The 14,304-nt window shown below is 43.1% G+C and overlaps 1 protein-coding gene across 5 annotated transcripts in view; it reads right to left on the reverse strand.

Moving 5' to 3' along the window:
- The window catches only part of MAP3K5 (mitogen-activated protein kinase kinase kinase 5), a 161,393-nt gene that overhangs the window by 33,575 nt on the left and 113,514 nt on the right, over nt 1–14,304 (reverse strand). For all 5 annotated transcript variants that reach the window (XM_077813098.1, XM_077813103.1, XM_077813099.1 and 2 more), the window contains 2 exons: nt 2,080–2,175; nt 667–748 (listed from right to left, as the gene is read on the reverse strand). In XM_077813098.1, coding sequence (XP_077669224.1) covers nt 667–748; nt 2,080–2,175 — 178 coding nt within the window. The remainder of the gene's footprint in view (nt 1–666; nt 749–2,079; nt 2,176–14,304) is intronic.

Consider the following 14,304-nt stretch of genomic DNA (forward strand, 5'->3'; position numbering starts at 1 on the left):
GCCACAAACTCATGTTGTACCAGTTGCTCTCCTGATCTAACCACGTTTTCCAAATACAGTGGAATCTCTATTTTAGACTCTCCATATTAGCCAGAACTGTGCACTAACAGAGGTCAGGTGAGATTGTGCTGACCAAAGTTCCACTCTTTCTGAGTTTAGATTAATAGATGCATAGATTTTTAAGGCCAGATGGGACTATTAGATCATCTAATCAGACCTCCTGCATAACAGAGGCCATATACTTTAACCCAATTACCCCTGTATTGAGCCCTATAACTTTGCTTGGATAAAGTATATTTTCCAGAAAGGCATCGAGCCTTGATCTGAAGATATCAAGAGATGAAGAATCTACCACTTCCCTTGGTAGTTTCTTACAATGATTTCCCACTTTCCCTGCTATTAAATTGTGCCTTATTTCTAATTTGAATTTGTCTGGCTTTAAAGTCCAGCCACTGGGTCCTGCGGTGCTATATCTCAGATGAGAAAAAATTTGAAGAATATTTTGTTTCTAAACGTTAGGGGAAAGATTTGAAGAAGCACTCAGTGTCGGCCTAATTAATCCCACTGCAGTCAATGGTAAAACTCCTCCTAAATTAAAAATCCTACCCTAGAGGCCTAAAGTTCTCAATAAATTGAAAAATATCAAGTGTGACATGTTGTCCTTACCTCTACAGAATCTCCATCACAGTCCCCTTCCTCTGTGTTTTTCCCTATATCTTCAGTGATACTATTCACCATATCAAAAAACCTGTAAAACACATCCAGGTACTAGATAGTTACATCAGAATGAATCCTAAAGTGAAAAAAATGATCAAACAGAACCTTTAAGTGTAAAGAATATTAAACCAGAACAGCTCAGTTACGGAGATCAGGTGGAGGGAGAGAAAAGTCACTGCTCTTCTTGAAGTGGAAAGTTAATGTCTAAAGATAGGTAGGTAGGTGTGTGTGTGTGTGTGTGTGTGTGTGTGTGAGAGAGAAATATACATGTAAAGTGTCTAGAAGATAACATTATATCTAAAAGTCAGGGGTGAGGGTCTCAAGGCATTTATTGTTTAACAGCAATGCTACACAGCAGTTTAGAGTGTAAAATACAGAAGAAGAATACTGCATTCATTTGAAACCGCAGGGAAACTGTACCTTTTTTATGCCAGGAAAGCAACTGAAGCATCAAGCATAATGGAAAGGTTCTAAAAGCCCTGGACCCAGGAGGAGGAGAATTCTCCTGCTGAGGGAAGGGTGCAGCAGACTGTCTTTTGAGGACCCTTTGCATGCAAAGGTAGTGTACAGGGCATGTTAGGGGCAGGTTTGTGAGGTGTCTGGAGCTATAATGTGTAGTCTGCAGAGATTCTGGACAGTGCTGCTGTCCATAGGCAGCCAGATACAGTAACTCAGGCAGCCCCCACACAGCTGTCTAAATTACTCCTGGTCCACTCCAGCCCCTGGAGCAGCCCAGAATCGAGAGGGTGGAAAGGTGCCTTAAAACCACCTTAGCCTCCTTGCTCCTCAGCAATGAGCACAGCGCCGTGCCTCTCAGAAGTACACACACAATCCAACTCCATGTATTCTAAACACAAGCAGGATTAGCAGTAATGTAAAGAACTCATAATGTGCTTCTCTGTAATCAAAAATGGAACTATAGCTACAGGGAAAGCAACCGTAGACCCTGATCTTGCAAAGCACATAAGCACGTTTAAGTTTAAGCACAAGTGTCTCCATTGATTTCAATAGGCTTACTTATATGCTTATGTACTTTGCTGGACTGGGGCTTGGCTAACTCATGAATTAAGCTTTAAATATTTACATCAGGAATAACAGATCCCATAGGACTGGACCATAGTATACACACGTAAAGTTTGTTTAAAACATTAACGTACGTGTGGGCCAAACCCTTTAAAGTACTGAGCACCTCCCGGGAGATGCTCAAATGCCCATAATTTACGTTTAGGTATTGAGAGTTGAGGATGCTCAGCAGCTCACTGGCACCATCCCAAAGTAGGCAACACTAGTCTAGTACAGGTCTGCATTCAGAAATCATCATCTAAGTTAAGATTGTTTGGCAAAATAGTGACCAATACATACCTCTTGCAATGCAATTCTGTGCAGAAATAGATTTGAAAGTCATCTGAGTTATGCAGTACATAAAGAAAACAGCATCGCTCCTCAAACTTTGAAATACTGAAAGAACAGCCAAAGTAAATGCAGGTTACTGAACTGGTGGCCCCAAGCTTCAGGGCACTGTAGGAAAGTACTAGATTAAATCTTGTTATATATCATTATTGATCATTTTATTATGAAGTTATAGTCTAACATGCTCGCCCACCATCTCAAATGCGATCTCTGCTGCTTGGAGCCCTGCACTGCCCCCCACCATTGCATACACTCCTCAGGAGGGCATCAGAAGAGTGATGGGAGTAAGGACCTAATCCAAAATCCATTTATATCAATAGAAAAAATCCCATTGAGTTTAATGGTCTTTCAATGACTCCCTTAAGCTGGTTCACCCTGTAGCCACCTCTGCCGCTGTCCAGGTGGATCACCCTTCCAGTATCAGAGAGTCGAGAAGATTTAAACTTGCCTTCCCTTGAAGCCACTGCTGCTACTCGTTACCATCCATGCATCCATCCACACTCTCCTTGGGCTACATCAGTGGCAACAGAATTTTTAAAAACCTCCCCTCCTTGAACCTTTATTTTTGGAACACAGTAGTGGCTTTTCCTTTTATAACCAGCCACAGTTCAGCCCACCATGGGCAAGATTCCTGTGGTGGTTACTGTAATTGATATTTCTGTGTTGTACAACACAGTATTCCGTAAATAGTGTCTTCCTGTGCAATAATGAGCATCCCTTTCCCTCCCGCCCCCATTTCTTTATCACCTAATCTAGTTTTGTTTTTATTTTCTATGTCAGCAGAACAAAGAGAGGGCAGGAATAGAGAAGGACTGGATGGATTCATACTACAGAAATTTCTAAAGTGGTAGGAGGGGGGCCTCTTGTCCAGTAATCCTTTCTCAATCCCAGTTAACTGAGCTCTTGTAAAGCTGTTCACTCATCTGAAAATATTTTCCCCTTCTCTGAGCTCCTTGAAGAGCATCCTACTTGAAGCAGTTCATTCTGTAATTTGTGCCCTTGAGTTGCACTCTGACATTCAAGTGTAAATTTGATTCAGTGGAATTTTGTAGAATTAATATATTAGAAAAGGAGGATGGATGAAGATTTTATGAGAAAAACTGGATAATAAAGATACAAGATTTGCAAGACCAAGGCACATGTAACAAGTCCCCTCATTGGTTCATTCTTAAAAGATACTGGGTGAAATCCTGCTTCCACTTAAGTCAATGTGGATTTTGCCAATGACTTCAATGGGGCGGTCAAGATTTCACTTATAGTCTTACTCCACTGCAAACAGAAACAAAACGAGAATAGTATTTATTCTTGCAATGTGAGAATTTAGGGCCACCAAAAGATATGAGGAAAGGACTCAAATACTGTGATGATGGGGGTTATGGAAGTATCTGAGTACATACAGACTTGACTCATATTTTTCTTTAGTTTTAGGAAAAATACTGATACAGAAGTTTGAAACATCACTAAATGTTTTGAAGTTAACAATTCTTTGTAAATCTCTGATTCATACAACTTCTCCTAATATAGTAGAAGCTGTCATTGTCACTTTTAGATCTGAGGGTACCTTGGGATCTTAAATATTCTCTTTGAATAATGTGCATTTTACAAAAGCTACTTAGTAGAAGGAAAGATGATTTTATAGATCAGAATGTTTGTCTGTGGGTATTGTTATTAGTACTCCAGTAGAGCCCAAAAAGTGCTAGGTAATGTACAAATCTAGGAAGAGACAGTCCCTGCCCCACGTAGTTTATAATTTTGACACCAATTTAGCAGGGCACTTGAGCACATGGGTAAACTTAAGCATCTGAGAAATCCCACTGATATTAATGGAATAACTCATGAGCTTAAAGTTCCACATGTTAAGTATTTTCCTGAACTGGGACCCTAATTAGTGTGTATATTCTTTTGGATGATGTTAAGGCTGTTTTAACTGCCCCACTGGAGGGATAAAGATGATCTGCTTAGGGATATACAGATATTTTCGAAGGTTCTCTTTCAAGATTTCTTCCTGAACTGCACTTAACTTCTATGGATTTTAACTGCTTTAGACCACAAGCTACATTTCCTTAGAGCACAGTAACTAAGATAATTTAGAAATTTTGGGGGAATCTTTCCCCTGTAGAGATCAAAAATGAAACATCAATAGTTATAGACTCAGATGTTTTTCCTTTGTACTAAGAATGAAATGATAGTAACACATTTTTTAATCTGATGAACTGTTTCCATATGCTCACTTAATATAAGAGATGCTTCATAAACCACAAAATCTAACAAGTCAAATATCCGAGTCAGCCTGTTAGTGCGAAACATTAAAGAAGTGTCTGATTAAAGGGTTCAATAACCTTCTATTCATTCAGCCTTGATTTCTTGAAGATGTGTAGAGAAACTGTTACTCTGAGTAAATCTGATTATACATGTGATCTACTTAGTAAGCACAAGAGTCTTGTGGCATCTTATAGACTAACAGACATATTGGAGCATAAGCTTCGTGGGTGAATACCCGCTTCGTCAGATGCATGTAGTGGAAATTTCCAGAGGCAGGTATAAATATGCAAGCAAGAATCAGGCTAGGGATAATGAGGTTAGTTAATCAAGGAGAACGAGGCCCTCTTCTAGCAGTTGAAGTGTGAACACCAAGGGAGGAGAAACTGCATTTTAGTTGGCTAGCCATCCACAGTCTTTGTTTAATCCTGAGCTGATGGTGTCAAATTTGCAAATGAACTGAAGCTCAGCAGTTTCTCTTTCAAGTCTGGTCGTGAAGTTTTTTTGCTGCAGGATGGGTACCTTTAAATCTGCTATTGTGTGTCCAGGGAGATTGAAGTGTTCTCCTACAGGTTTTTGTATATTGCCATTCCTAATATCTGATTTGTGTCCCTTTATCCTTCTATGTAGGGACTGTCCAGTTTGGCCAATGTACATAGCAGAGGGGCATTGCTGGCACATGATGGCGTATATTACATTGGTGGATGTGCAGGTGAATGAACCGGTGATGGTATGGCTGACCTGGTTAGGTCCTGTGATGGTGTTGCTGGTTTAGATATGAGGGCAGAGTTGGCATCGAGGTTTGTTGCATGGATTGGTTCCTGAGTTAGAGTTACTATGGTGTGGTGTGTTGTTGCTAGTGAGAATATGCTTCAGGTTGGTGGGTTGTCTGTGGGCGAGGACTGGCCTGCTTCCCAAGGCCTGTGAAAGTGAGGGATCATTGTCCAGGATGGGTTGTAGATCACTGATGATGCGTTGGAGAAGTTTTAGCTGAGGACTGTATGTGATGGCCAGTGGAGTTCTGTTGGTTTCTTTCTTGGGTTTGTCTCGCAGCAGGAGGCTTCTGGTACATGTCTGGCTCTGTTGATCCATTTCCTTATTTCCTCGTGCGGGTATCGTAGGTTTGAGAATGCCTGAAGATCTTGTAGGTGTTGGTCTCTGTCTGAGGGGTTGGAGCAAATGCGGTTGTACCTCAGCGCTAGGCTGTAGACAATGGATCGTGTGGTGTGTCCGGGATGGAAGCTGGACACATCCATGGTGGCTAGGATGGTGTTTTCCAGAGGCTCTCTAAATAAACATTCCACACACAGATGGAATACAAGCTGTCAGGAACAGTATCCCTGATGATGCCACAGCACAACTGGCTGCTGAGCTCTGTAACTTTATCCTCACGCACAATTATTTCAAATTTGGTGACAATATATACCTCCAGACTAGTGGTACCGCTGTGGGCACCCGCATGGCTCCACAATATGCCAACATTTTTATGGCTGATCTAGACTAACACGGCTACCCCTCTGATACTTAGAAAGCACAGAAAATCCTGGACTAAGGCTTTCACAGACATTCGCTCAGGTACACATGACCAGTGCAATACTTTCCCCCCACTCCACAGTAAGCCCCCATTTGGAACTCTATAGCTGCAGAGGACAGTTGAGCAGCGGGTCCTCTGCAACGCTTGTGAATGGCAGTAGCTGTTCATAGGTTGCCGCAGAGAGCTGCAGTGGGGTGGAGCAATTGGGATCCCCAACAATGCAGAGGAGCTAGAGCCTCAACTGCTCTACATGCTGAAGTAGCACCACAGGGAGAAGGCTGCACTGTAGCATCTTGTCAAACCTTTAGGTTGGTGTGTGGGTTTCATCATCCCAACACCTGTCCATTCAACTGTATAACACCATTTTACTTGGCCTTTACCCAGGTGAAATGAATTTCTTGCAGACTGCAGAGAAGCTAGTGTGTAGGTCACTAGTGAACCTTCTCTTCCCATTTGTGTATGGATAGATAGGAAGGTTAGAGTGAGGTGGTGCACCTACAAGGGTGGCATATTTAGAAATATTAATGTCTTTGTAAATGAGTACAGGGTGTTTTGAAATTATTTGTGTGCTTAGTTCCAAAACTGACAAAACATTCAAGTTTGCAGTGTTGCTGTAGCCACGCTGGCCCCACGATAAGAGAGAGACTAGATAGGGGAGGTGAGGTCCAATAAAAGATATTACCTCACAAAACATGCAAGCACATTTACTATGGCCCTGTAGCTAAATCCTGTATGCACCCAACACTCCCACTGAAGTCAATGCACAGGGGATGCATGATCAGGCACCATGACAGTTGCTTATTAATAGTTCTTTATGAGATAGCATATAGAGCAGTTAATCAGTAGATTATGCAGAAACTGTGGAGAAGAAATTTCAAGTGAATAGATTTTACTTATTTGCTAAGAGTAAAAACTTCCAATACTATAATTTTTTAAAAATTCTATTGATAGGATGCCAAGTACAAAGCAACTTAATCAGTAAAAACAAGAGCTGGGTCTGAACCAGAACAAGAAAATTTAAAAATTCTTTAAAAATAAGTAAGGGCCTTCGTTTTCAGTTTTTACCTATTTTACCTCCAAAATTCCCAAGTTTTAAAAAAGCCATTATTCTGATTTTACTGATTTCACTGGAATTTTGGAAATGCCGGAATTCCCCAGACCCAGGTCCCTGCTCCAGAAGGAGAGGTGGTGGCTTGGTAACCTGGTCCGTCAGCTGCCGCTATCCCTAGATACAAGAGAAAGTCATTGATGAGACTTAAGATGACTGAAGTCCAGTTCATGCTCTACAGGTATTTTCACATGTGACAGGTGGTTGCCTGGAGAGAGCACAACTGCGGATGGGGATGTTCTACCTTTCCTTCCCCCTCTGCCATTTCTCAGACTCTTGAGCAAGGCAATTCTCTTCAAAATGGACTGAGGCTTGATGTATGATGGATGCCATTGCAGTCTATTGCCAGACAGCTCTTCCCAATTTGTGGGGTCAATGCCTCCCTTCTTAAGATATACTTTCAGCATTGTAGCATTTCCTCTGTCCCCTGCAGGTCCTACCACCATGACTAAGTTGAGAAAAGAGGAGTTGCTTCAGAAGAGGAGTATCAGCCATCCACACACAATGACTAGCCCAGCAAAGTTGATGTTTCATAATCTTCACCTCAACACTGGTGATGTGAGCTTCAGAGAGACCGCTGGCATTGGCATGACAGTCTTCCCATCCGATATGGAGAATATTTCTAAGGTAGCACAGTTTGAACCACTTCAGACACTTAAGATGGCTGCGGTAGGTCACCCATATCTCGCACTCATAAAGAAGAATCGGGATGACTACTACACTGTGGACAAGAATCTTAGTTTCCATCCGCAGATCTCTGTCAATAAAGACATGATGGAGCTACTTTCCAAAGGATACTCTGGCACAATGGATCCTATATTCAATCTCCAAGGTAAAGGTACTGGCTCAACAATTTGTGGGAGAAGGGGGCCAACTTGTGCTGGGACAGACCGTTAGAGCACCCTTATTCTTCCCAATGTTGAGGGAAAGTCCCAGCTTTGATATGCGCCTGAGAAGAGATCTAGGGTGGATTGCAAGTCAGCCTCAGTGTGCGTGAGGATATCATGGTCATCAGCATACTGAACGTTGGTAATAACAGTCCTGGTGACTTTAGTTGTAGAATGAAGACACTACAGGTTGAAGAGCTGGCCATCCATGCGATACTCAATCCCAATTCCAGAAGAAAAGCAGTCACAAATAAGAATCAAAATTAATGCAAGACAGATGGAAAGAAGGGTTAAGGCAATAACACAGCCCTACTTAACACCAGTACAGATAGTGAATGGGTCCATCTCCAAGCCATTACAGAAGACGGTGGCGGTCATTCCATCATGAGGCAGCCCGAGAACACGCTTCATCAGGGTGCTGGAACAATTTGTATAGGGAGGGTGCTGATAACACAGGTTCTCATGCCATGCTCATCAGATACCTAACATCTGTCCTATAGGCCTGCATCTATATTAGGAGGAACCAGAATAGAAATCCAAACACCCTTACAATTTGGGAGTTTTCAGACTCAGATATATGTCCAAACTTTGAGTCAGGTTAAGGCAGCAGCAAATTATCCCTCTCTCCTACCTGGAGCCAGGGGGAAATAGGGAAGGAATTGTGCCTCAGTGCGGTCACTCAAAGGCACACTGCCTCCTGGGCCTACTCCTAGGTGCTCAGGACTGTGCCCCAGATACAATTGAGCACTCAGTGACTTGGGCTCATCTTTACTGTATAAAATAGAGGCTGTTATTCTTTTTTTTATTGTAAATGTTAACCATTTATTGCATTGCATTTGTTCTTACAGCTTACATTGACCACAGCTATTTAAAATGCAGCTGTGTGCCACATGCAGAATAGCGCTTCTTTGGGTAACTGGCATAACTGACACAACATGCATAGAGAGACAAGCTGGGTGAGGTAATGTCTTTTATTGGACCAACCAAAGTGCATAGAGGGGCTAGCCACATTTTAAAGGATTTTGATGACTGAATGTAATTTCTGGCCCAATTCAGTAATCAATGTGTGTGTGTGTGGGGGGGGGGGTGTAAAAAAGGATATATGATACAGGCTGAGTAATTTATTAGTGCACAACCCACTAACTGAGTTTATGCTCAAGCAAAACCAATTACCAAAAGGTAGTGTGTGATTCAGCACCATGTTTACAAAGTTACATACATTTTTTTTTATTCCTTCTCAATTTTTAAGGGATGAACTCTATTACTCGTAAGAAGAAGAGGCTGATTATGTTGGCTGCTACGGAACACATAAAGCAAGTGTCTCCTCAGTCATTTCCCTACATGCTTACTGGAAACATCAGTCATGCTTCAGTACGAGGTACCTCCCCAGCACTCCTGCTAAAGCGCTGGTTATGTAACACCAATAAATAGTTACTGAGGTCTGGACAGAAAAATGATGTGACCGTTTAAGTCTGGGATCTCTGGGCCTTTGACTACTACAGAGAGCCCCGGCCTTCCCTGCTAGAGCTGTTAATCTCCGTTTCCTAGAGAGCTGTAAGGGATTATATTTCCAGGGCAGAATTTTCAAAGGAGACAAAAGAAGTTGGGATCAGGAGAAGAGCCCCTTTGCGCTAGCTGTACCACAAATATGGCCCCTGACTCAAAGAGCTTCTAATCTAACAAGATTAGCAACAACTGAAAGGAGAGGGTAATGATCATCATAGGTGCTGGAACAATTTGTATAGTGGGGGTGCTGAAAGCCACACAACCAAACTGTTAACCCTGTATATAATGGAAACCATTTCAAGCCAGGGGGTGCTGCCACACCGCCAGCACCCGTAGTTCCAGCACCTATGCCGATTATATACAGATACTTTTATACAAGATGTGCATACAGATTTATTTAGCTTTGTAATTAAACAAACATCGACTTTGCCCAACTGCCCCTCAGCCAAGCTACCGAAGATTGTCTGAGTTCTGCCAGGGCCGTGGCAGAAACGGACCTTAGCTCTAGTTGAGGCAGTTTAAAATTTTCCAGACTTTCTTGGACATCTGACAAAATAAACAGACTGGGCTTAAATGATAACAACATTACTGGAGGCATATAAATAACATTAGCAAACACTAATACATATTTTAGCAGTGCCAAAAAAACCTGCCACCACCATTTGGCAAGAAGTTTACAAATGTTCGAAAATGTATTGTAACAAAAACTGAAACCAGACTGCAGTTTTTTCCCTAAAATAAACTGATCCGCTGTGTCTGTTAGGGTGACCAGATGTCCCGATAAAATAGGGACAGTCCCAATATTTAGTTGTTTGTCCCGCGTCCTGACCGATGTACGGTTGGGACGCCATTTGTCCTGATATTTTGCTTCGGCGGCACTCCGGCTTTTTTTTTTTTTTTTTTGCTTGGAGTGGCAAAAAATCTAGAGCCGGCCCTGGTGGGGAGGGGGTGAGCCTGTTACTGTCCCCCCGGGTGTCCCGATATTTTGTTCTTGTCATCTGGTCACCCTAGTGTCTGTTGATAGCTGAAAGAGTTATTAGGTGCTGGAAGGGCAAAAAGGTCCATCTGTTTAAGAATTTATTAGAGACATCAGACAATTTTTGTGTCATTTTTAGAAGAGAGGACTGGTTGGATAATTTGATTTTCTTTTTTAAAAAATACACTTAAAAATATGAAAATGAGATGTGACAGATTGCCATGGTACATGCACCTGGAGCTGCAGCTAGCGAGAGATGTCAAGAGTAACAAGAAGGGTTTCTTCAGGTATGTTGGCAACAAGAAGAAAGCCAAGGAAAGTGTGGGCCCCTTACTGAATGAGGGAGGCAGGCAACCTAGTGACAGAGGATGTGGAAAAAGCTAATGTACTCAATGCTTTTTTTGCCTCTGTTTTCACTAACAAGGTCAGCTCCCAGACTGCTACGCTGGGCATCACAAAATGGGGAAGAGATGGCCAGCCCTCTGTGGAGATAGAGGTGGTTAGGGACTATTTAGAAAAGCTGGACGTGCACAAGTCCATGGGGCCGGACGAGTTGCATCCGAGAGTGCTGAAGGAATTGGCGGCTGTGATTGCAGAGCCATTGGCCATTATCTTTGAAAACTCGTGGCGAACCGGGGAAGTCCCGGATGACTGGAAAAAGGCTAATGTAGTGCCAATCTTTAAAAAAGGGAAGGAGGATGATCCTGGGAACTACAGGCCAGTCAGCCTCACCTCAGTCCCTGGAAAAATCATGGAGCAGGTCCTCAAAGAATCAATCTTGAAGTACTTGCATGAGAGGAAAGTGATCAGGAACAGCCAGCATGGATTCACCAAGGGAAGGTCATGCCTGACTAATCTAATCGCCTTTTATCATGAGATTACTGGTTCTGTGGATGAAGGGAAAGCAGTGGATGTATTGTTTCTTGACTTTAGCAAAGCTTTTGACACGGTCTCCCACAGTATTCTTGTCAGCAAGTTAAAGAAGTATGGGCTGGATGAATGCACTATAGGGTGGGTAGAAAGCTGGCTAGATTGTCGGGCTCAACGGGTAGTGATCAATGGCTCCATGTCTAGTTGGCAGCCGGTGTCAAGTGGAGTGCCCCAAGGGTCGGTCCTGGGGCCGGTTTTGTTCAATATCTTCATAAATGATCTGGAGGATGGTGTGGATTGCACTCTCAGCAAATTTGCGGACGATACTAAACTGGGAGGAGTGGTAGATACGCTGGAGGGGAGGGATAGGATACAGAAGGACCTAGACAAATTGGAGGATTGGGCCAAAAGAAATCTGATGAGGTTCAATAAGGATAAGTGCAGGGTCCTGCACTTAGGACGGAAGAATCCAATGCACCGCTACAGACTAGGGACCGAATGGCTAGGCAGCAGTTCTGCGGAAAAGGACCTAGGGGTGACAGTGGATGAGAAGCTGGATATGAGTCAGCAGTGTGCCCTTGTTGCCAAGAAGGCCAATGGCATTTTGGGATGTATACGTAGGGGCATAGCGAGCAGATCGAGGGACGTGATCGTCCCCCTCTATTCAACATTGGTGAGGCCTCATCTGGAGTACTGTGTCCAGTTTTGGGCCCCACACTACAAGAAGGATGTGGATAAATTGGAGAGAGTCCAGCGAAGGGCAACAAAAATGATTAGGGGTCTAGAACACATGACTTATGAGGAGAGGCTGAGGGAGCTGGGATTGTTTAGCCTGCAGAAGAGAAGAATGAGGGGGGATTTGATAGCTGCTTTCAACTACCTGAAAGGGGGTTCCAAAGAGGATGGCTATAGACTGTTCTCAATGGTAGCAGATGACAGAACGAGGAGTAATGGCCTCAAGTTGCAGTGGGGGAGGTTTAGATTGGATATTAGGAAAAACTTTTTCACTAAGAGGGTGGTGAAACACTGGAATGCGTTGCCTAGGGAGGTGGTGGAATCTCCTTCCTTGGAAGTTTTTAAGGTCAGGCTTGACAAAGCCCTGGCTGGGATGATTTAACTGGGAATTGGTCCTGCTTCGAGCAGGGGGTTGGACTAGATGACCTTCAGGGGTCCCTTCCAACCCTGATATTCTATGATTCTATGATTCTATGTAGGCACAGGAAGAAAGTAAGACAAAAATAAGGAAGTGATCTAAAGCAGTTCAGTGGTACTTTCCTAGATATTAACATGCGCAAATTAGAACCTGGATCCTTCAAATAGTTCTGCACGTGTTTAACTTCATGCACACGAGTACACTCTATGGCCAGATTCTGCAGCAGTTCAGTGATGCTGAGGGGGCAGAATCTGGACATGAATGACCACCGGAGAATCCCACATGCAGAAGGGAGCTTTTTGCTGAAGTAAAGCCAACAAAACTGGCAGAGCTGGTTTCTGTGCCAGCCATTTCCTGCTCCCTATTTAAGGAACCATGCTGAAGAAAAATGTGGGCATGCCAGGGCCAGGGGGAAGCAAAGATCCAAAGTTGCATAAAGAGTCCTTAGTGCACATGAGAACGAGGCTCTTTACATTTCCAGGGCAACAGAGTTTACCTGATTTCTTGTTATGAGTCAGAGTCATGGACTTTAAGGTCAGAAGGCACCATTATGATCGTCTAATCTGACCTCCTGCACAATGCAGGCCACAGAATCTCACCCACCCACTCCTGTAATAAACCCCTAACCTATGTCTGAGCTACTGAAGTCCTCAAATCACGGTTTAAAGACTTCAAGGTGCAGAGAATCCTCCAGCAAGTGACCTCTGCCCCACGCTGCCGAGGAAGGCGAAAACCCCCCAGGGCCTCTGCCAATCTGCCCTGGAGGAAAATTCCTTCCCGACCCCAAATATGGCCATCAGCTAAACCCTGAGCATGTGGGCAAGACTCACCAGCCAGACACCCAGGAAAGAATTCTCTGTAGTAACTCAGATCCCACCCCATCTAACATCCCATCACAGGCCATTGGGCATATTTACGGCTAATACTCAAAGATCAATTAATTGTCGAAATTAGGCTATCCCACCATACCATCCCCTCCATAAACTTATCAAGCTTAGTCTTGAAGCCAGATGTGTCTTTTGCCCCCACTGCTCCCCTTGGAAGGCTGTTCCAGAACTTCACTCCTTTGATGGTTAGAAACCTTTGCCTAATTTCAAGTCTAAACTCCCTGATGGCCAGTTTATATCCATTTGTTCTTGTGTCCACATTGGTACTGAGCTTAAATAATTTCTCCCCCTCCCTGGTATTTATCCCTCTGATATAGGTAGAGAGAGCAATCATATCTACCCTCAGCCTTCTTTTGGTTAGGCTAAACAAGCCAAGCTCTGAAACCTTTCATAAGACAGGTTTTCCATTCCTCGGATCATATACATTTAATTTTTTTAAGTTGTAAATATCAGTAAAACAATCTTTTAAAAATAATATAGGTGAACAATTAATTTTCAAAATCACAACATAAAGAAATTACACATTTTAATGATCTAAGTTTTCAATGTAACTAGTTATTTTTGGATGCCCTGAAAGGGGCTTGATACCTATAGCCTGGGCATCATCTTTGACTCAGCCCTCTCTCTAACTCCTCACATCCAGGCTGTCTAAATCTTTCTGATTCTTTCTGCCTCACATCTCTAAGATATGACCTTTCCTTTCCATCCATCCAGCTAAAACTCTCATCCAGTCTCATTATCTTACATTTTGATTACTATCCTTTCTCTGGCCTTAACATATGCAATCTTGCCCCACAGATATCACTCAAAGTGCAAAGATCACTATCCTAGCCTGTTGCTTTGACCTTGGCACCCCTCTTTTTGCATCCCTCCACTGTTTCACCTTCTCTTTTGCATGAAATATAAGCTGCTTGTCTTCATTTGCAAGGCCTTTCATAGTCTATCCCCGTACTGCCTATGATCTCTCATTCGTTACGGAGATGTTGATTCCTGCGTC

This window comes from Eretmochelys imbricata, chromosome 3, assembly GCF_965152235.1.
Source record: "Eretmochelys imbricata isolate rEreImb1 chromosome 3, rEreImb1.hap1, whole genome shotgun sequence".
Classification (NCBI taxonomy): domain Eukaryota; kingdom Metazoa; phylum Chordata; order Testudines; family Cheloniidae; genus Eretmochelys; species Eretmochelys imbricata.